This window comes from Abrus precatorius, unplaced genomic scaffold (genome assembly GCF_003935025.1).
Source record: "Abrus precatorius isolate BTA unplaced genomic scaffold, Abrus_2018 Scaffold8, whole genome shotgun sequence".
Classification (NCBI taxonomy): Eukaryota; Viridiplantae; Streptophyta; class Magnoliopsida; order Fabales; family Fabaceae; genus Abrus; species Abrus precatorius.
The window spans coordinates 36,064,896-36,087,269 of NW_020874428.1; the positions used below are offsets into that span (position 1 = coordinate 36,064,896).

At 28.7% G+C, this 22,374-nt stretch overlaps 1 protein-coding gene across 1 annotated transcript; it reads left to right on the forward strand.

Moving 5' to 3' along the window:
- Nucleotides 1-12,151: 12,151 nt before the first annotated feature.
- On the forward strand, nt 12,152-21,414 carry LOC113846766 (serine protease SPPA, chloroplastic-like). The gene is made up of 13 exons (XM_027475384.1): nt 12,152-12,578; nt 12,666-12,849; nt 13,670-13,807; nt 16,499-16,669; nt 16,745-16,848; nt 17,176-17,240; nt 17,388-17,554; nt 18,247-18,316; nt 18,620-18,774; nt 19,600-19,705; nt 20,608-20,695; nt 20,783-20,926; nt 21,014-21,414. The coding sequence occupies exons 1-13, from the start codon at nt 12,264-12,266 to the stop codon at nt 21,242-21,244; spliced, it is 1,938 nt and encodes a 645-aa protein (XP_027331185.1). The 5' UTR covers nt 12,152-12,263; the 3' UTR covers nt 21,245-21,414.
- The last annotated feature ends 960 nt before the right edge of the window (nt 21,415-22,374 follow it).

The window sequence follows — 22,374 nt, forward strand, 5'->3', positions numbered from 1 at the left end:
ATTAACTTATCATGTGATACAATTATATATATAAGATTTTTAAATCATTTTAATTAATTGTTAATTTTATAAAAAGTCATCTCTTTTAGACTTCTACTTTTTTACTGTTATTTTATATTAAAAAGAATTATAAAATAAAAAACCAATTAGAAAATTTTTTAAAACAATCTAAAAGATAAATTTCAAAATTACTCTGGAATTTTGAGTTGTAACAGTTGATTGATTATCGTTTATCAATCACATTTTTATTGAGAAAACTAAAGAGTTAAAAATACTAAAACACAGACCTAAAATGTTATGTGAATAAAAATGAATAGAAGAATAATTATTTGTTGACAAACAAAAATAGAAATAGGTTAAGCTAGTTTAGACTTTGCATAAATAAATTTGACTTATCTAATAATTTTAAAGCTTAAGTCTTGTCTATTATTTGTTATAGACTTTTTATTAAACTTAATTTAACTTTTTTAAAAACCTAATTTGGTCTATTATCCTTTTTAATGGCCTACTTCATATCGAGACATTCAATAGATCAGGAACTTTCTTATAAATAGACTATTAAACTATCTAAATAGGTATATCTTTTAAAAGTCATAAGGCTTATATCTAAATAAAATATTAAAAAAATTATATAATATAAACAAATGCACAAGATTGTAAGAAGATGATAGATGAGATGAGACAAACTAACGATATATGTAATAAAGATAACACAATGTAAATAAGTGTTATTCATATAAAAAATGCAAAAAACTTTAGCAAGTTGAGCGCTTTCTCTTAGAGGGTATGTAGTAGAAACATTATTTAAGTCTAACAAAAATGATTAGGATTTTCAATTTAAGATTTTATTATTTTAAAATTTAATTAATTTAATATATTATTATAAATTTTCTAAATTTTAAATAGGTCATTTTAATAGGTTTTTTTTTAAGCTTAAGTCTGACCTGTTTAATTAATTAAGCTTTTCTAAAAATTATAAATTAAGCCTATTAATTAACTAGGTTTTAAAAAAGTTAGACCGTAAGAACCTGTCGAATAGTGTAGTCTATTTTTATGCCTACTTATAAAAGATGAAATTAACAAATTTCTTGTATATCATTTAATTTTTTAATTTTTTTTAGAAAAATAAAAAAATAAAAAAATTATTGATTAATAATTTTATGTATACTAAAAAATATAATAATAAATGTCTTAATTATTAATAAAATATTTTATTTTATTTAATATAAATAAATTATATAATATTTCTAAAATTAATTAAAAACAATAAACTCAAATTATTAAAACCAAGAATTATCATCTTTATATGATATTAAATTAATATGGCATGTCGAAATTAAAATTCGAAAACGCCTTTAAGTTGAAGACGATGTGTCAAAATTTTTATCTAAATAAAATTTTAATTTGCATTAATTAAATTCAAATAATAATTTTTTACAAGAAAAAATAATTAGTATAGAAGTGACACAATACAAAAAAATATATATAATTTTTAAAATTTTTCTTATTAAAAAATAAAGACACAAATTTATGATAAAAGAATTAATTATTACGAATAAAAATAAAGATTACAGTAACATCTTCAAAATTTTTCATAAAACGTTAGGGATTTTGGTTCTAAATTACAATACTTAATTTAAACATGTAGTTTGAGTTTTATACAAATTATTAGAAAAATATTACATTATTTTATTTTATTTTATTTTTACTCTTAAAAATAGAGAATAATAAAAACATAAATATTTATTATTATTTCTTATATTATTTATAAAATATAAAGAAAATATTTAAAAATAATAAATTATTGATAAAAAATGAAAAAATAATCAATTAAAAAACGAGAAGCTAAACTAAATAAAAATGACGCATAATATATTTATACAGTGTTACCATAAAATTTAGTAAACATATAATTTTTATATGAAAATATAAAAAATTATATAAATTTAGTATAACCACTGTTTAATTTAATTTTAATAATAAAAATTTAAAACTGAACTAAAGTACAACATAAAATAAAAGATTTTTTTAATTTTTAATTTTTTAAAAATTGATTTAACGGTTTGAAAATAGTTTGTTTTGAGGGGTAGGTTGAAAAGAAGCATAATCAATATCCGCAGGTGGAGCCTTTAGAAGAGAGACACTTGAAATAATAACAGTAGCATTTTGGAATGGTAAAGCAGAATAATGAAATTTTAAAGTGGGAAACTTCCCCAAAGTGTATCTTAAAGTGATAATGGGGAATGGCATGTCCAAACCGATACCAATGAAGAAGGGACCCATCTCTTGTTATTGAGTGGGGGACTGCATGTCAACAAATTTCATGAACAGGTTAATTTTAACCAATATATTAATAATTTGCTCCAATAAAGTCTCAACAGAGTGTGATAGAATATAGAAATATATAAAATGTGATTGGATGGGACAGTGGGTAATGGGATTAGGGGAAGGGAACCATGTACATTGCATACTGAGTGAAAATAGTCCTTTCAAACGTCAAAACGTCTACTCCTAACTCATCTGCCTCGTCATCGTCACTGTTATTTCCACCAGATATATGTTTTTTTAACGATTAAATTCTCATTTTAACCGTTGAGAGTATTTGAATCTAGTATTTTAATTTTTAAACTTAAATTTTGTTAATAAATTATAATAAAGAGTGTCATATCAAATATTTAAGTGATAAAAAAAATATCATTTAAAAAAATGCAATAAAATATTTTAATTGTTAAAATAACATCGTTTTACATGTCTTTAGTTGAATGACTGATATCCCTTAAAGAAGAAACTTTAGAGCAACTACCGAAGAAAGTGTTTCCTCTACAACAACATATTTTAAGTCATTCTTAAACTTTGACAGAGAAAGAGAAATGTTATTATCACTCATCTAACAATTTTAGAAATGTTAATTCAACACACCAAGAAATTCAAATAGTGCCATCACTTCAAAAGTGCAAGAAATACCCAATTTGTTTTGACAAAATGCAGCACTAGTTTAATATTAAAGACTTATTAGTAGAGTAGGAGTAACTAGATCTATATGTAGCAAAACCTCAACTACTTTAATATGATAATTACTTACTGCTTCATGTAATCTAGTGTTCACATTGCAATTTTTGGCTCTAATGTAGTTTTTGTCTGCTTCTATCTTATGCTCAATGGCAGGAAGGAAAAGATTGGCATGTTCAATTAGTAACCTTGCGATTCTATAGTGTTTATACTTAGCAGCAACATGAATGAACGTTTCTCCTTTAGCGTTAGGAAGTATAATGATTTGAGATCTAAAATTATATTTGTGAAGAACCCTAAGTGAATATGCCAAAATCTCATCCAGAGTATCACACAAATTCATGTTCACAGAATAACATCGTTTTTTGACAATTAAAAGTATTTTGCCACATTAATTTTTCAAACGACGTTGTTTCTTGTCACATAAACATCTGACATGACACTTAACGTGACAAGTCAGCTATCTGTTATAGTTTCTTAACGGGGTCTGAGTTTAGGAACTAAAATGAACGACGAAGAAGGAATTGGAGAATAACGTGATATTTTAAAATTTTTAAGAACTAAAATGATGGATTCAAACTTTCTCAAAGAATAAAAAAGGGTTTAATCTTTTTTTTAACACTTGAAAATTATTTTTTAAAATGCTTTTAAATATACTTTTATAAGTGTGTATAAATTGATCAAAATTATTTTATATAATATTAACTTTTGTTTTCGTATAATATAAGATATTGATTTAGAAGAAGAACATAGTATTAGACAAGGACTGAGCTTCAGCACATGTTACCAACCGTGTCCTCCCCCCAAATAAGATAATTTTGGATTTTAAACTTTTATTTGAATTTAATTTCTTCACATTTAAATTGTTATAAGAATTCTTTTTTAAACTCTTTTTCCTTTTACTTTTAAATTATCATGAACTAAGCTAATTCAATATGTAACACTATTTTTATTAAAAATTTATCAATCAAAACATAATATTTTTTTAAAATTTAAATCCTCTTTAAAATCTTAACTTCACATCCAACAAAAAATCATTCAACTTCAAAACCTTTTCATTATTTACCCATGCCATATATTCAATTACTTAAATTAAAAAAAAAAAAAAAACGATGTGAGAGTTTTGTGTACGAAAAACATAATAGAAAAACGATGACTGTAATGATTTTGAAATTTTGATTATTAAATTGAAACAAAAATTATCAATAGATGAAAATTGCACATCAATATTTGTAGGACACTATATATATTAATTACTTTTTTAATTATATTTTATCTATTTCCTATTTCAACAGAAAATCATATTGTTTACCACTAGTTTGATGGATAAGAAAAAAATTGAAAAAAAGAGTTAACTTTTTTATTGTTTAAATGTGAAAAACTTCTTAAAATAAGAGAACTCAACAAAATATAAAAGAAAAAGATTTTAGAAAGTATTTAAAAGTATTCAAATCATTTTTCTTTATTTTAAAAACTTTCAAATAAATAAAGGCATTTTAAAAGTTACTCCTTCCCTTTTCTTTAACTCTAACTTTGTGTTTAGAATGTATTTTTTATACACAAATATAAAGAATAAATAAAAAAATAAGTAAAAAATAGGAGCACTTTTATAAAATATCACGTAAAAAATTATTTTTTATTAGTTTAAATGATAAAATTATATTTTTTATTCTATCTCTCCCTTCCTCTTCTTTTTATTTCTCTTTTATTCAATCGTGTATATACACCTCAAATCGGTGACAATTTTTTTCCTAATATAGCTACGTTTCTTGTTTTCAAAACATCTTGTTCCTTAATTCTAGTATGTGCTTTTATAGTTACTTTGTCCTTTTGGATTGACACTTTTTTAGTTGCTCTAACTAATCCTATGTCTCGACGGAAGAAAAGCAAAACAAGAAATAACTTTTCTTAACATTAAAATCTTAATTATCTAATTAAAAAACAAATGAATATAGAAAAAGAAAAAAATAGTAAACACAAATTTTTTAATATTTTTTTTTCTAACTTATCTTCATCTTAAATTCTAATTTTTCTTCTCTTATTTTATTTCCTCCAGTTCAAATCAAAGACAAATATGAAAATGATCAGGACTAGATTACAAATTACGTTAAGTTTTAAGGTAATCATAAATTAAAGATATAATGCTAAAGCACAAAGGATTGGGCGAAAATAACCTGCGTAAGTAGTCCTAATTGCAAGTTCAAGACGAGTGTATGAAAAATATAAACTTGAAACTAAAAAGGCTATGGTGGTGGGATACACTTTGCCGAACAAGAAAAACGTGGGGCATGTGGTTTCTCATAATAGGAACTAGGATTGACTATGTTTATCCAAAACCATAAACCCCAATAGATAGACGTAACAATCCAACACTCATTGAGAACCTTGTCGCATAAAATAATTTCCGTGACATATATTATCACAAAATAGCTTACGTATAACTAGGTTTTATTTAGGAAACAAAAATCCTCATTGGCATTGAGATGACAGTAACTTTGGTTACTCCCCTGACAACCCAAAGAAACCAGAGGAATTTTCAACTCATCAAAGAGGTTCTCTGGCGTGGGCTTAATTAAAATTGTGGAACTCCAGTTGGATATTTTGCAGTTTTTGAGAAGAGAAAATAAAAAGCGCGGTTGTTTCTTACGACAGGACAAAAGAATTAAAGGTGCTAAAGCTAAATCAGGTAATGAAGAGGTCCTCTTGCGTACTACTTAAACAAGGGGTCTTATATTCTCTCCAGTTTTGTAGCCTGTGTTACCTGTGCCAATCCACCTATGCATTTAAATCTGTCTTTCTTATTTAATGACATATGCAGAGAAATAATGATGATTGCATCTTCTCTTATGAAACCCAATCACTAAGTGAACAACCCCCTTTGTCCTTTCAAATTCAACAAAACTCTTGTATTTATGCTTTCTGTGAGGTTAATTTCACTTTCATTGACAGCTTCTACCTGTCTGCTGCTGGGTAAGTCAGAGAATTAATGGGTTATTTGGATGCCCAGGTGGTGTGGTGTGGTGAGACTTATCCCTAAGCTCATTAAAGACACCTTCAACATTTTCTAATTCATTATTTTATTTTTTGGTTACAAAGAAGTTTTGGTGAGTTAGGTCATAGGATCTTATACTAGTACTAAGGCATATCTCAATGCTCAAGCAGCTCTTACACATATACTTACATATAGCTATCCACTAAGAGAGTTCTTGCATCGACAATGAAATTTCAACTCATCTCCATGTAGGATATGAATTCAATTCTTATCCAACTAGACCAACCATCGTTAGCTTTTAATTCACGATCTTGGTGTACATTATATTATTATAATTATATATGTGTTGTGTGAATTTAAAACCGTTTTGAGTCAGGTACACAAGAGATAAGTGGAGTGGTGTTTTCACTTTCAGGTGTCCATAAACAGATTGTTGTAATTATTTTTCCTATTTAAGAGATATATATCCTTTGGTTTAGTGGTTTACCATTCTCATTCTCCTTCTTCTTGGCCAAGTTCTGCAGGATGGAGCCATCCCAGATGTTTGGAGGTGAAGAGGAGTGTCACAGCTGTGAATCTGGATGGACCAGGTATATTGCATCTCCCATAGATGATGATGGAGACAGTGACAAGAGAGATGATGAAGGAACTCAAGATTATCCACATGATGATGATAGTGATGATTCTATGGCTTCTGATGCTTCTTCTGGGCCAAGTCATCATGGGATTAGTCATAGCTTTGCGGATTTTCAGCCAGGTGCTGAGGAGAAATATGATGAAAACAAGTGTTGCTTAGAAAAGAATGCAAATAAAACTCGGGAAAAGCAAGTGGAAGATAAAAAAGTGGAAAAGAAAGAGATGCTATTCATTGATAGCAAAGGTAAGTCTCCAGTTGAGGGCGGTGGCAAGGTGAGAAAAAATTACTGGGTGGGAAAAAAAAAGTAGCTTTATTCACTTCTTAGTTCTCAGCAGCTATAGTTTGTTGCTTTGGTTTATTTTAAAACTAAATAATAGGTGCAATTACTGTAGCAGTGATTTGCATTTCCAGAGTTGTGATGGTGAGATTTGAACCAAGAAAATTTCATGGTCATCTTAGCTACAGCATGCAAGGAGTAAAGAGTATGGATTTGCATATAGGGTTATTGCTAAATAGCTTGTTAAGATATGTACTAGTTTGTCACTGTTATATGAGCTGAGGCATTACTAACATTGAGGGTTATTTCTCTATTGTTTTGTTGTTGTAATTTTCATGTTTAGACTTCATTTTGATGTTCGTAAAACAAGGCTAGGTAAAGCATCCTCAATTGCATGGGATTCTTCCGAGTAGTAGTGAATTGAATAATTTTTATCATATATTGATTAGTTTTGTCAAGAAAGGGAAAGTTTTGTCAAGAAACTAGAAATCTTCATCTATTCACTTTTAACGAACCAAGATTCTCTAGAAAAAGGCCGACTCACAAGATCCAAAATAGTTTCAATTCGTTCAGATTGTCGTAATTGTATAGTATGACACCACAGTCTTCTATGCAAGGTTTATTACTATTTAAAGTGAACTATTCAGATTAGTTAGAACATTGTGACGGGCCTAGGAAAATCATTTGAAATCATACGTGCTTGTGACTCGCGGACACACAATAATCCCAATAACTTCAGAAAATTTGCTTGTCTATATCAATACAATTTAATTAAAATGCAGTGAGGGAACAATTTTTTTATATTGTAATTCAATCATGAATATCATATTAACAAATTTCATTTATTTTTATAATATTTAAATTACAAACTATAATTATTTTGAATGAAAAAAAATTACTGATAATATATCCAAATTCAACTCATTAATATTGCACTCTTTGAATTAAATTTGTTTAATTATTATTCTTTCAGCAATTAAAATAAGCGTTTGTTGATCTTCGTATTTTCTTCTTACATAGTACTACTGGTTACATTTATTCTTTTGCATGTTTTGAAATCAATGAATCATTGGGATGGTTTGTTTTGTAAACAGGAGAGTTTTTACGAACTGGGGCGATATATCAAATCATAATACTGCAGGAACTACAGTTCATTTTCGTTTGACGACAAATGCTAAAATCATTTCGATCTCACTATTCATATATAGCTCAGTAGAAAGGAAGAAGTAAGTAATACACAAATTAAAGAAAGGTAAATTCAGTCCTCAAAAGTATAAAACTCAGACCTCTAAATAAGTATTTTTTATCCTCTAGCATCTCAAAATAATTAAATTAAGAGTAGAACTATTAAATCTCTATTTTATACCAATAAAGATTGAGTCTTGTGGAAGGAGATAGTCACTCAATGAAAAATTACAGTTTTAATCAAAGATACATATTTAAAACCTAACTGTATTTTAGGTGGATTATCTTTTTTAAAATACTCTTTAATATATTTATTTATAGTTCTCAGCTTTTAAATATATACCAAAATTTTTAAGGCATAAGACTCTCATGCAGCTATACTGTCCAACAAGAAAGCAAAAGAAGCATATATCCCAAGTTCGGCAAGAAAAGAAGCCTGAAGTATTCACATCCATAGAAACTAACTTTCTTTCGATGTAAGAAGTGGCTTTCTCTGCATGTGATTCTCAGGCTTGGAACCACCACCACTGCTGCAGAAGGAGCCAAGAAATATCAATTAATTGCTCCCCCCACACAAACACTGAACCATCTTTCTGTTGCATTTCACTGACAAATACTTGAGGTGAACACAAACACGAATCTTCTCACCCAGTTACCCTTAATTTCACTAATACGTACTTTTTTCTATGTTTTGTATAATATAGTAATATTGTTTCTCTTTTATCCATCCAGTGACCAAACTAATTAGTAGTAATTATTAAAGAATGTCATTACTCATTATCAAATGAGGTTCTACTCTTGCATTGCTCATTTTGTGTTGGCTTGAGTTGAATTATTATTTTATAAAAAATATTAACCTTAATTTTTAGACTTGATTTTAAGTAATTGAAAATGATTTTTTATTAAATTTTTTTATTATATTAAAATATAAAAACAATAAATATTAAGAATTAAAATGAACAAAATCATTATTTTTTTACTAAGGTCACCAGGAGTAAATGTAACGGCAATTTTTTTAACACGTGGTTTAAAATTTCTCTTGGCGGAACGGATCTGTGTACAACTAATGTTCTGTATCTTGAAAAAGAGGTATTTTAATGTTTTATTAATTCCTTTTGTGCTTTAAGGAATTTTTTTCCCTTTTTTTTTTTTTACTGAGATCAAGTACGCTAGCATTTTTGGTAGATGGGATCTTTTATAAATTTATAAATTATATGAAAAATTTTAATTTTTTTTTGTGCTGTAAATTATAAGGATTGAAAATTAGTTGTTACTAGTTTGGAACGTGAATAAAAAAATATTAAAGAAAGGTATTTTGATATTTGTTCAGAAGAAAAATTTTTGAATAAGGAAAGTAATAGTAGGAAGTACAATAAGGGAATAAATGTAGAACAATAAACATATTTTCAATTTTTAAATTTTGAATTAACAACTATAATTGTAACTTCTTTGCTTTAAAGTGCACGTACCATTCATCATAGAGAAAAATAAAATAGAATACATATCTTCAAACTCAAAAAGAAATTTATAACAATTAACCAAAAAGGATTTTGTGTAATGCTAAGTGCACTCTCATACCAAGTCATTAACTAAATACCTCAAGAGGTTAAGTTATTTAGTAAAAATAAGGAATGGTCTTGTGCTTTTTAACGAGAGTCATTTTTTAACTTAAAGCGTGAATATTGACATACGCGTTGACTTAGAAAAGAAAATAATTGTTAAAAGGATAACATAAGGGATCGTTAATGAAAAAATGATACAGTTGAATATTAATAAAAGAAGCTACTAATTAAATTAAATGTAGGGGACGAAAAAATGAAATGAATCTGAAATGTCGTGTCGGTCTCTCCAAAGGACACACGGTTTCTTTTATTATATGATAAGCTTCATATGGTTGGAGTAAATGTTAATGTGACATTTAAGCTTGAAACCACAGTATGGTTAACATGCTGGTACAGGTGTTTGTTGGAGCAAATAGTAGTACGCAATTCGACATTATCAATGCTAATGTATTATGCAGGACATCACATGTGAATGAACTACTAGCTAGCTACTAGGTTCTACCATTAATAACTACTAGCGTGTCATTCAAAAAGGGGGCGAATTCATTAACTTGCTTTTAGGACAAAATCGTTTTCCACATGGAAAAGGGAACATCTCCATGGCCTTTAAAAGCATTTCAATATTTTAAAATACCACAAATTTAATAATTAACTTTTTAATATAATCTTAATTATTAGTTTAATTTTTTTTAAAAAAATACTAAATTATATATAAGAAAGAGTGAAAATACACGACAAATGTGGCCTATATGTAATCTGCAAAAGATAATGTCTAATGTGACTTTTTTTCTTTGGGTAAACTAAGGAGGCGAGCGAAGATAAAAGAATCTCCAGCAGTGTCAGCCAAACGTTAATTCAATAGGCAAGGAAGGGGAAAACTACGACTAATTAAAATTGAAATGAGTGATTTAGCAAGAATGTCCTTGATGTTATAGATTAAAGGAGAATGTTTATGAAAAGAAGAAACATTACCCTTGCTAATTAGTAAAACTACTTTCACACCATAATTTAACCTAAGGAGAATCTTGAATCACATAATCACATCTCCAACACCAGCAATGCCTGAATTTTCCTTATTAACGTGACTTTACAAACCAAAATGTGATTCTATTCCATTCATTTCACTAATTAATATTTTAATAAAACAACTATTCCATTTATTAATATGATATGTTTTTGGATCTCCAGTCTGAATTTTCTCTTTTTTTATTCAATAAAAAATAAAAAATTTGAATAAATTCATTATTTTCATACGGAATAGTATTATGACTGAAACAATCATCGTAGTACAGTATACAAGTTATATGTAACTCGTGCTTTATACAGTTTGTTAAACCTATACATTAAATAGTGTATTTTTAAATTTATTTTTTCATTTTTTAATTCATATTTTAGTATACATGATAAACTATTTACATTTTAATTTACATATTAATAGATGTAATTAACTAATCAAATAAATAAAAAGAAGAAATTTTTATTTTAAGTTTAGAGTTCGATTATCAAAGTTTTTGAATCATGCGGTAACAAATCAATTTTCGTAAATAAATTTATGTTATATAGGTATAGAATTATTTATTATAATAGTATAAAATATTAGTATAATTTTCGTATTTTTGTAATCCTCTTTATTTTTTATAATATAAAAATATAATATAGAAAAAAGTATATATTAAATTTAAACTTTAATTTGTTCTTATTATAAATTAAATTTTATTCAGTTCCTTGAAATTTATTTAATTTTAATTCATTCTTTTAAATTTGTTTGATATTAAATGTATTTTATGTTAAAATAAATAAAAATCATTTTAATTTTTTAAAACTTAATTAATATAAAGACATTTTAAAAATGATGCTAAATAAATATTTGAAGAATTAAATAAGTAGTTTAATATCTTTGAAAATAAATTATAGTACTCTAATTTTAAGTGTATAACAATTTAAATAGTATTGACTTAATTAATATTGCAATGATTAATAAATTTATACGTTTAAAACACGTTAGTTCAAATTTAGTTATTATTTTATTTATTTAATACATGAATTTGTTAATTTTAGACAGATTTTTAAACAGTCTTTACAAAAAGTAATATTATTTAAAATATGATTAAACATTAGAAGATAATTTTTTTTAATCAAACTAAAACTATAAAAAGTTTTTACTATTTAGTCTTCAAATGTATTGATTTATACACTTTTTAATTATTTAAAATGAGAGTAAAATATAAGTTGAACTAATATATTTAAAGGCTAAATTGTAATAATACTTTCGAAGATCATGTAATTTCTTAAAAAATTAAAATGTGAGTGAATTGATTAATTTAAAGATAAAATTATAAAACAAATTAAAAAAATCACTTTGAGGGCCGATTTCGAATTTACTCGAAAATTCATTTAAGAAATAATTTGACGTTATCCAATTTGATCTACTCTTTCAACCTCACTAATAAAATAACTATTTTATATATTTTTTTTATGTTTAAAAATTTATAGAATCTGGTTTGAGTCACATTACATTCATTGGGACGCATAGGGGAAGTTCTCTGGTTCCTTCCTCAGTCCCTCCCACACTCTGCGGTGTGAAGCGGCAAACTGAGTGAAATGTCGCGCACTCGCATTGCCGTTCACCGCTTTCGCTACACCTTCACCGCATCACCACCACCACCATCATCTTCTCCAATTACTCGCTTCCAATTCCAATGTCCCCAACAATATCTCACGCGCTCACCGTTCCATTATTTTCGTTATTCTTCATCCTCCCCTAAACAACGCGATTCAGAATATCCGAGTGGTGACTTTCATTTCGAGCCCGTTACGGGATGGAAAAAGCTCATGGTCAAGCTCAAAATGCTGGTAGCCTTCCCCTGGGAGCGTCTCCGCTACGGCACCGTTTTCACGATCAAGTTGCGCGGCCAGGTTTCACTGAGTGAAGATATTTGATTATGGTGTGCTAATGCTTAATTAACTAAACTAGTTTTTTATTATTTGTGTGATTTCGCATAGATATCGGATCAGCTGAAGAGTAGATTCTCCCCTGGATTATCTCTGCCTCAAATTTGTGATAATTTCTTCAAAGCTACATATGATCCTCGCATTTCCGGCATCTATCTTCATATCGATATTTTGAATTGCGGTTGGGCCAAGGTCGAGGAAATTCGTAGGCAAATATTGAATTTCAAAAAATCAGGTGCGTGCTTTGGACATTCTTACAACTCTCTCTTCGAAAGAGGAATGTAGGAACACGCATTATTGAAATTAGTGAGTTTTTAGGGAGTATTATTAAGTTAAAAAAAATTTAAATAAAAAATTAAAGATATATTATATGATTATTTTAAAAATTATAAAGTTTTTGAAAAATATTTTATTTATTAATAGATTGTTTTATTGTATTAAATAAATTAAATTAAAGAGATGGAATTTTTTAAAAAAATTATGAAAAATTTAAAATTAAAATTGAATTAAAACAAATAAATGTTTAATATAAAGAAAATATACGTAATATAATTAGGAAGAAAATTAATTCATAAATACTCTCGATTAAAAATTAAAGCTCACAATTTATATATAAAGAATAAAGATTGAGATGTAACATTTTCTGTTTATTAGTTACATTCCGTTTTTACAATATTATCAAATGAAGAAGTGTAAAGTCTAAGAAAATGTAATTTACTTTTTAATCAATGTATTCTTTAGAGAAGAGTCAAGCGAATTATTTATTTATTCAAAATGAATCATTATCTATGTTAATTGTTAAAAGTGGCAAGTGCGTACCATTCTTCTTTTGTGTCTAAGTCAGTATGTTTTCTCTTCTCCCATAAAACACCAATACATATGATTTTCTGAGACTAAGATGCAACTGAAGTTTATATTACGTCACGATTACATATGGGGATTAGTGATGTTAAATATACGATGTTACTCTTTGAATCACTAATATCTGGATCTATAAGTACTCATCGTTGTTCTTTATGAAATATGAAAGGCTTTGTTATATATGATGCTTGTAGGAAAATTTATTGTGGCTTATGTCGCTTCATGTCGAGAAAAAGAGTATTACATTGCATGCGCGTGTGATGAGATATATGCACCTCCAAGTGCTTATTTTTCTTTGTTTGGATTGACCGTTCAAGCCCCGTTCCTCAGAGGTAAGCTGATTCTGCTTTTCCTTGTATTTTTCGGGCAAAGGTTCACGTTTTAGTGATTGCTGCTTCCTACTAAATCAATAAATAAAAATTCATGGCATGTCAATTATTCAGATGTATGTATTTATGGCATCAGCTCAGATTTTAGGCTATGGAACAACCATAAGTTATAAAAATATTTTAGATTTCTACAGAAAAGTTAGTTTTTATGGCACAAAAATTAAAAAAAAATGCTTAGAATTGTGAGGAAAATGAACTCATCTTTATTTAATAGAATCTGTATTTTTATAATAATTCAAATAAATTAGAAACTAATTACATAACCAAAAGATTTTTAAGAAACTGGGATAATAAACCAAATTATTTCTAAAATGTAAGAACTATTTGTTGACTGGGATACTTGTGTAATAAATTAAAACAACAAAAAACAAATGAAAGCAATCAGAAAAGTATATTATTAACGCTACTTCTTATTTTTTAAACTGTAAATTTATTTTTTTTTGCAATTTAAATTTGTAACATAAAGTAAATTTATTGTTAATAAGAATTTTGTATTTTCATTTTAGTTCAAATTAGAATTAAATAAAATATTCTCACATTGTTAACTGAGTTATTTCAGTCGCTATTAGTAAAATCAGACAACTAAACTTTTTTACTCATCTTGAAGTTGATGCTTGAGTTACATGTGCATTTGAAATATTTAACTATTCACTTTGCAACTATAATATGTCTTTCATTTACAATGTAGATAAAACAAAAAAACTTACATTCAGCGTCAAGATATTAAGATGAATTGTTGTAATATTTTCTTTGCATAAGAAAATTGTTTGCTCCTCCTTCAATACATTTAGAGTAATTTTTTTTTATTTTTACTTTAAAAATATTTTGACCAACTTCATCTTTAATCAAACAATATTTATTTTCAAAAATAACTTTAAACCCTATTTCAATTAGTTGATCAACATTTGGTAAATTTTTGTCAATTTCAGAAACCAAAAGAACATAATAAATTAATTTTGTGCCTAAATAACTTTGCTATTGCTATTGTCTCCATTCTTTTGACTAAGATGGAATCACCATTACCTATTTTGACTTTGATGATATTAGTTGACATCATATCTTTAAAGAGTTTTTTTGTTGGTAGTCATGTGATTAGTACAACAACTATCAATTAGTCAATCTTCATTTGATTTAAAGTCTGAGAAGTAATTAGTAACAAATAAATGATCTTTTCTTCTTGATCAACAATTTAAACCTTTTCATCTTGGTGTTGATTTTTATTCTTACATATAACACTTTCGTGTCCAAATAAGCATTTATTGCATTGTGTATCAAGTCTCCTCCAATATTTGAAAGAAGAATAACTATTTTTTTCACAATAATGATATGGAGGATAAGATTTTTTGTTGTGGTATCTTGCACTTTTATGATGCGTGACATGTAAGACTCTTTCAAGAATACCTTATTGTCTCATTGCACGTCTTTAATCTTATGCTTATAAGACTTTTAAGAGTTTTACTGGTGTGATTTTGAACAAGTATTTAATATTTTCTAAGATGGTGAATGTAGCTTCAAATCTTTCACACACCATTACAAGGATTTTTCCTACCATTCTAGAATTAGAAAACTTAGTACTTAGTAATCTTACCTGGTTAGCTATGTCAAGTATATTATTTGAGTATATTTTGGTTGTCTAAACTCTTTTATTCTTAGAAGTTCAAATTCTTTCATCAAATTAACCACTTGCATGCTTCAAATTATTTCATTTCTTACATATTCTTCTTTTAAATAATCTTAAATTGCTTTTGTTGTCTTTAAAGTAATGATTTTTGGTGAAGATAAATGTTGAAACACCAATAAAAGGACATGATTTTTCCTTTGACTTTTGTGTTATTCTCTCCTTGTAACTTATTATTTGAGTTATGTTAAGATTGCGCGATAGTAAAAGAACTTTGTAATCATCTTCAACAGCTTTTTAAATATTTGAAGCCTCTAACTAAGTTTCCATTTTGATAGTTCAAAGATCATAGTTTTTTTCATAAAAAATAAAAGAAATAATTTGTGAAAAATTTGACTAAGCATCTATTTTCATAGATATGTAAGAAGACATCTCTTAATACCACTTTCTTAATTTTTATGACACAAAATTAAAAAAATAAAGAAGGAAAAAATGCGTAAAATTGTGAAAAGAATAAACTCATTTATTCAATAGAAATAGTACATTTATAATAATTTAAATAAAACAAAAAATAATTACATAATTGAAAGATTTTTAACAAACTTGGATAACAAATTAAATTATTTCTAAAATGTAAAAACTATTTATTGACTAAGATAATGATATAATAAACTAAAATAAAAAAAATAACTGAAAACAGTTGAAAAAGTATATTTTTAACAAAAATAATTAAAAAAAAAACATTTTCTTATATAAACGTTTAAAATAGTACAATAACAACAACAATCAAGTCTTATTCCATTAGGTGAAACTGGTTACATAAATTACACGGCACCGTTGAACTTGATTAAAATGAAGGAATCATTAAAACAGTAAATAAAATAAAAGTAAGGTTGCATTTTTATAATTAAAAATAAAATAAAAAAATTTATCAAATCAAATAGGCCCTTAAGTTCTTTGATGACTATACTTAGCCTAAAACTATTTCTTTTTATGTCATTTATTATTTCTCTCAGGTGTTTTAGAGAAACTCGGAATTGAACCTCAAGTGGAAAGAATTGGCAAGTACAAAAGTGTAGGAGATCAACTAACCCGTAGAACCATGTCTGAAGATCATCATGAGATGCTGACTGCATTGCTCGATAATATCTATACAAATTGGCTAGACAAAGTCTCCTCTGCTAGAGGTGCATGTTATTTAAAGACCTAGTCGAATCTCAAATTAAAATATTAACTTTCGAGCTTCTGCAAATTCTATACAGGAAAGAAAAGAGAAGATATTGAGAACTTCATAAATGAAGGTGCCTATCAAGTGGACAGGCTTAAAGAAGAGGGCTTCATATCAGACATAATCTATGATGATGAGGTGCTTGATGTACTCTGATGTTATATGACTGATTACTTGCATGAGTCAAGCTGTCACTTGCCGGCATGATTAATATAATCATATTAAGAGAGCATGACAGAATCTCATCTAGAGTGGATGCAAAGTTTAATGGAAACAATCTGAAAGGGAGTTTTTGTTCAGATTCTTTTGAGTTTGTTGGTTTTATTTGCTTCTTCTTTCAATTAACTTGTAGACCCTACTTCATTCATTTGTGTTGATAATTAATACTGGTTTACAAAATGATTTGAAGATACCAAATCACAGGATTAAAACTTAAAAGGATAGGAAACATTATATGTTTCGCAGGTTATCGCCAGGTTGAAAGAAAGACTTCAAGTGAAAAATAAAAATTTGCCTATGGTTGATTACAGGTAATTTTTTCCCCCTTCTAGGGCCTTAAGGAATATAATATGGTTTACATTGAAATTTTGAATTATGACATTTATTTAAGTTGATAAATTAAATATAGCAAATAGCTCACATTAACCATATGCAGATGTTTTTTTCCTCAAATACAGAAAATACTCTGGAGTTAGGAAATCAACTATTGGACTCTCGGGTGGCAAAGAGCTGATAGCTATCATCCGAGCCTCAGGGAGCATTCGTCGTATTGAGAGTCCATTAAGTTCCCGTAGCTCAGGTATCATCGGAGAGAAGTTCATTGAGAAGATACGCAGTGTTAGAGGTACACTTGAGCTAATAAAGTTACCTTGTTTAAATTTTAAGGAAGAGGCTAAGTGAAATTGGAACATAATTAGTGGAATGTCATGAGGCTATTTACTTAAATTATGGCAATTTTTGTTAGTGCAGCATCATAATTACATTTTTTTGTTACATTATTCACTGTTGTCATGTCACTATAACAGCTGGGAAGTGTGGTATTGCACTTAAAATTTTTCAAATAAACATGGGCCTTTAGAACTGATGTGTCTGTCCCAAGACTTTGACAAATGATTGTAGAAAAGAAGCTGCAAGAACATACTCAGGGATTACAGTTCTTATAAGTTCTTGCAACTAAAGATGGACCTTCAGAACTATGGTTTCCTTCCCAAGTCTGATGTATAAATTTTACAGAGACCTGTCTGCTGGAGGAAATAGGAGAAAACAAGTAAACAGGTGGATTGGAGAATCTTCATCCATAAGTTCCAGGATGTAATCAGTGCGGGTTAATTATGTTCATTTAGGTAACTTGAGTATCAAATAGCAAGGTGCAACTGATCTATTGGCTTGTGGGACCATAACACATGGATAGCATTGGCTTCCATTGTTCAGCTATGATGCTGTTTGGCAAAAGCATTGTCATGCTTTATTCTTTTTGCTTATTATATCTGTGCCATAGTTTGTATCCTGGTCACACTGAGCCTCCTTTTTCTACAGAGTCAAAGAAGTATAAGGCTGCTATTATCCGGATTGACAGTCCAGGAGGTGATGCTCTTGCTTCTGATTTGTAAGTTCTGGCAAATTTCCCACTTTTCAAATTGCACTCTGTTGATCTGACATACCAGCAATGGTTGGATGGATACATTTAGGAAAGATCTCTACTACAGCAATAATACTCTGAATGAATGTGTACTATTTGATTTTTCCTTTAGAACATTTTTCAGATGTTGCTTTTAGATTTGAGAGATATAGCTTTAGTTGTCTAGTTAAATTTGAAATATTTCTGTGATCTTTGTCATGAAATTGTGATGCTAATTGCCAAGTATTTTGATGTGATTTTTTGTTGAACTGTTGTTGTCATGATCTGCAGGATGTGGAGAGAAATCAGGCTTCTGGCTGCCTCAAAACCAGTCATCGCTTCAATGTCTGATGTGGCAGCAAGTGGAGGGTACTACATGGCAATGGGAGCAGGAGTTATTGTTGCAGAAAATCTTACCTTAACTGGTTCAATTGGAGTGGTCACAGGTGAACCTGGCTGATTCAGTAGGAGAAAGAAGGGAATGCAAAGATGATAAATTGATAAATTAACTGAAACTTATAATATAGATTTTAAGATAAGTCAAACTGACATAAACATGCTGGTATGTTTGAAACAGATTACCTCATCTGGTATTTTGCTCAATTTAGGAAATGCTTATTATGGGCAGGCACTAAGCTAAAATCAGTTCCCATCCCTCATCCTCCCTGCTTGTGTTAGATGCGTAGAATGTCACTAGATGTCCTTACTGATTAATGTGGTCGTGTAGCTATTTTTCCTTTTGTTGAAATTTTTTCTTGATCTTTCTAGCTCATCTACAAAATCAACTTAAATAGTAGATATGCTGAACAGATTGCTGATTTATGTTAGTGCTCCATGCATAGGAAAACCTTATTATCAACCTGCCTTAGATAGACATGTCAGAATGCTAGTTACAGAGATATCCAACTTATTGTGTGGATATAAATCTCTTCACACACAAATTGGTGTGTCATGTGTTAATAAAAGATGTAATTATTGTGATTTAACATTTCAGTAGACATGATGTTTAGTTATTTTCCATTTTCACTCTATTTTGTGTTGATACAGTACCAGGTATCTTGAGCATTTTATAGGAAGAACAATATAGCTGTTCGAAACAATATTTAATTGGTAATCAAATGCGATCAAAGGAAACTGTAGCTGAAAAGAAACTAATAATTTGAACTCTGAAATATATAGGGAAGAAATTGTAATTTCATTTAGTCAGTGTTCCATATATTGTCCTTGGGTTTTGTAATCTATTAATTTGATGGTATAGCATATTTTTGTAGGAAAGCTTAACATTGGGAAACTTTATGAGAAGATTGGCTTTAACAAAGAAATTTTATCAAGGGGTAGATATGCTGAGCTCCGTGCAGCTGAACAACGTTCTTTCAGGTAATAGAATTAGTTCATTTTCAGTTTTAAAGATTCAGGTGAAGCTGGAGAAAGTATTAACCCTTGCACTGTGCCATCTGATATCTAACTGTGAGGCACTTTCTGTTTGAGAGCTGAAGACTTCTGTTTCTATCTAACTAGGCTTGGAATTCCAATTTTGGGTGATAGAGAAATTCCAATTTTTTTTCTGCAGTATCTGAATCCAGTTAAAATCCTTTTATTTAACCCACCTTTTGGGTTCAATATATTTCTCGTTCTTTGAATCCAGTTATTAGGGAAGTTCCTTAATCAGGTTGTTGAGAGTGTGAACAATTGATTAAACTTGGCTTGGATTCCATATTATTTGTTAATACTTGCAACAGTTATCGGGCTCCCTTTTCAGGATCCCTGAAAAGATGACAATGGTACCCCTAAAAAGCAGGAGCAGAACCAGAGCAAAGACTTTGGAGGTGCTGAAGGTTCAAATTTATAATACAAACGTGTAGAAATGTTTTTCATCAATGGATTGGAGAGTCCCCCTTGCCACCAATGTAGTTCTGCCCCTGACTGAAATATTTTTCAATCTTTGCCAAGTTGATTGTAGCAAAAGAAGAGAGAATACACGGAACAATTTTACTGTCTTTACCCTCTAGGCAATAATGATCACCCTAAACAGGCTCAGGGCTTGCAGTATAGGAATATAATTTTATTAATGCTGATGATGATTTCCATCTAGGTTCTATTTTATATTGCCTGTTTGTCAGTAATGCCTTGGTCTTTCTGTCATTCGTACCTTAATTTTTAACTTGTTGATTGATTTCAGGGTTGGTACTTATCTTTTGTATTAAGTTCATATTTGATTCCGGGGGCAGATTGATATAATCGTTCTCTCTCTCTCTCTCTCTCTCTCTTTTTGGGTACAGACCGGATGAAGCAGAATTATTTTCTAAGTCTGCACAGCATGCTTATAAACAATTTCGTGATAAGGCAGCCTTTTCCAGATCTATGACCGTAAGTTTTAAATCAAATAAGCTATTTTGCATGTTTTCTGTTCATCTTCTTTGTAATTCCAAGTTACAATTACTATTCTGCCACTAGGTAGACAAAATGGAAGAGGTTGCACAGGGGAGGGTGTGGACTGGTAAGGACGCAGCTTCTCATGGTTTGATTGATGCAATCGGTGGGCTTTCTCGAGCTGTTGCCATAGCAAAATTGAAGGCCAATATACCTCAAGACAGACAGGTTGGTCTGAGAATACCTTCATCTTGATATTGAGTATGCTTATACCTCAACACAGACAGTTTGGTTATTGTGCTTGAGCTATTCCAGGTTACTATTGTGGAGCTATCACGACCCAGCCCTTCTCTACCCGAGATTTTGAGTGGTCTTGGTAGTTCTCTTGTTGGAGTCGATAGAACTTTAAAGGAACTATTACAGGACTTGACATTTTCCGATGAAGTCCAAGCAAGGATGGACGGAATCATGTTTGAGAAATTGGAAGGATATCCATACGCCAATCCCGTTTTGACATTGATAAAAGATTATCTCAGCTCCCTGTAGTTTGTTTTCCTTCTATTTTGTGCTTTTCGTTTCAGTATAATATGAAATCTACGTGGAATCCATTGTAAAGCACAGGCCCATGCGTGATAGTGAATAGAGCTCTCATTATGTTGTGTATATGGCTGCCGAGAAAACTATATTCCAAAAACAAATTAGAAATGCTATTTTGCACGAATACAATTTTACGAGGATACTGTGCTCGTTTGTTGGAGTATTTTCAATCAAAAAGTCACTTCTAAAGATTTTGATGTGTTTAATTTTTAAAAAAAAATCTGATTATTTTGAGCAATAATAGAGTAGTTTATATAAATTTGAAATTAAAATCATAATTATTTTTTAAAAATAAAACTACTAAGTAAATAAAAACAATTTCTCCATTATATAAATTTCAAAAATATAAATCATTATTTTATATAATCTTTAAATTACTTTTCTTAAAAGCATAAACGAGTGGGCTCGCAATCTTTTACGCTAAATTGGTTGTCGGAAAAGAAAAGGAAATACAATCGAAAAAATATTGTGAAAAATACCCTAACCCAATATTAGCTATATTACGGAGTACTGCAACAGTGCAATTGTATATTCTTTTTAGTATATAATACATGATATTTATTTATTATATTATGAAATTATTTATTTAAATCATTAAAGACTTATTTATTTAAATTATTGAATCGGATAAAATGGTAATAAAACTCATTTTTTGAGTATTTAACACAATAATATTTATTGAGATTTGAACTTGTAAGCATATTTAGAAAAATATTTTAAATGACTCTTCGAGTATTATTATTAACAATAATAATATCTTGTAAACTTGTATTTTTAGGATACTAGTTAAGAAATTAAAAATTATTAAAGAAATTATGTTAGAATGTATTAAAAATTGTTACAACTAAAAATAGTATTTTTACTAAAACTCATTTAATACTGCTTGTAATATAATTGGACTCGAGGGAGAATTTTGTGTCAATTGCTTATCATATTTTTTCACGCACCCATGGACACAAAATAAACTTTAGCCATTTCATACGCTGAGAGTGTACAATAATTTCGTATTTTCTATTCTTTTGGTTGAAGAGAGGTAAAGTTTTTACAAAGCCAAGAGAACTGGATCTGAATCACCCATT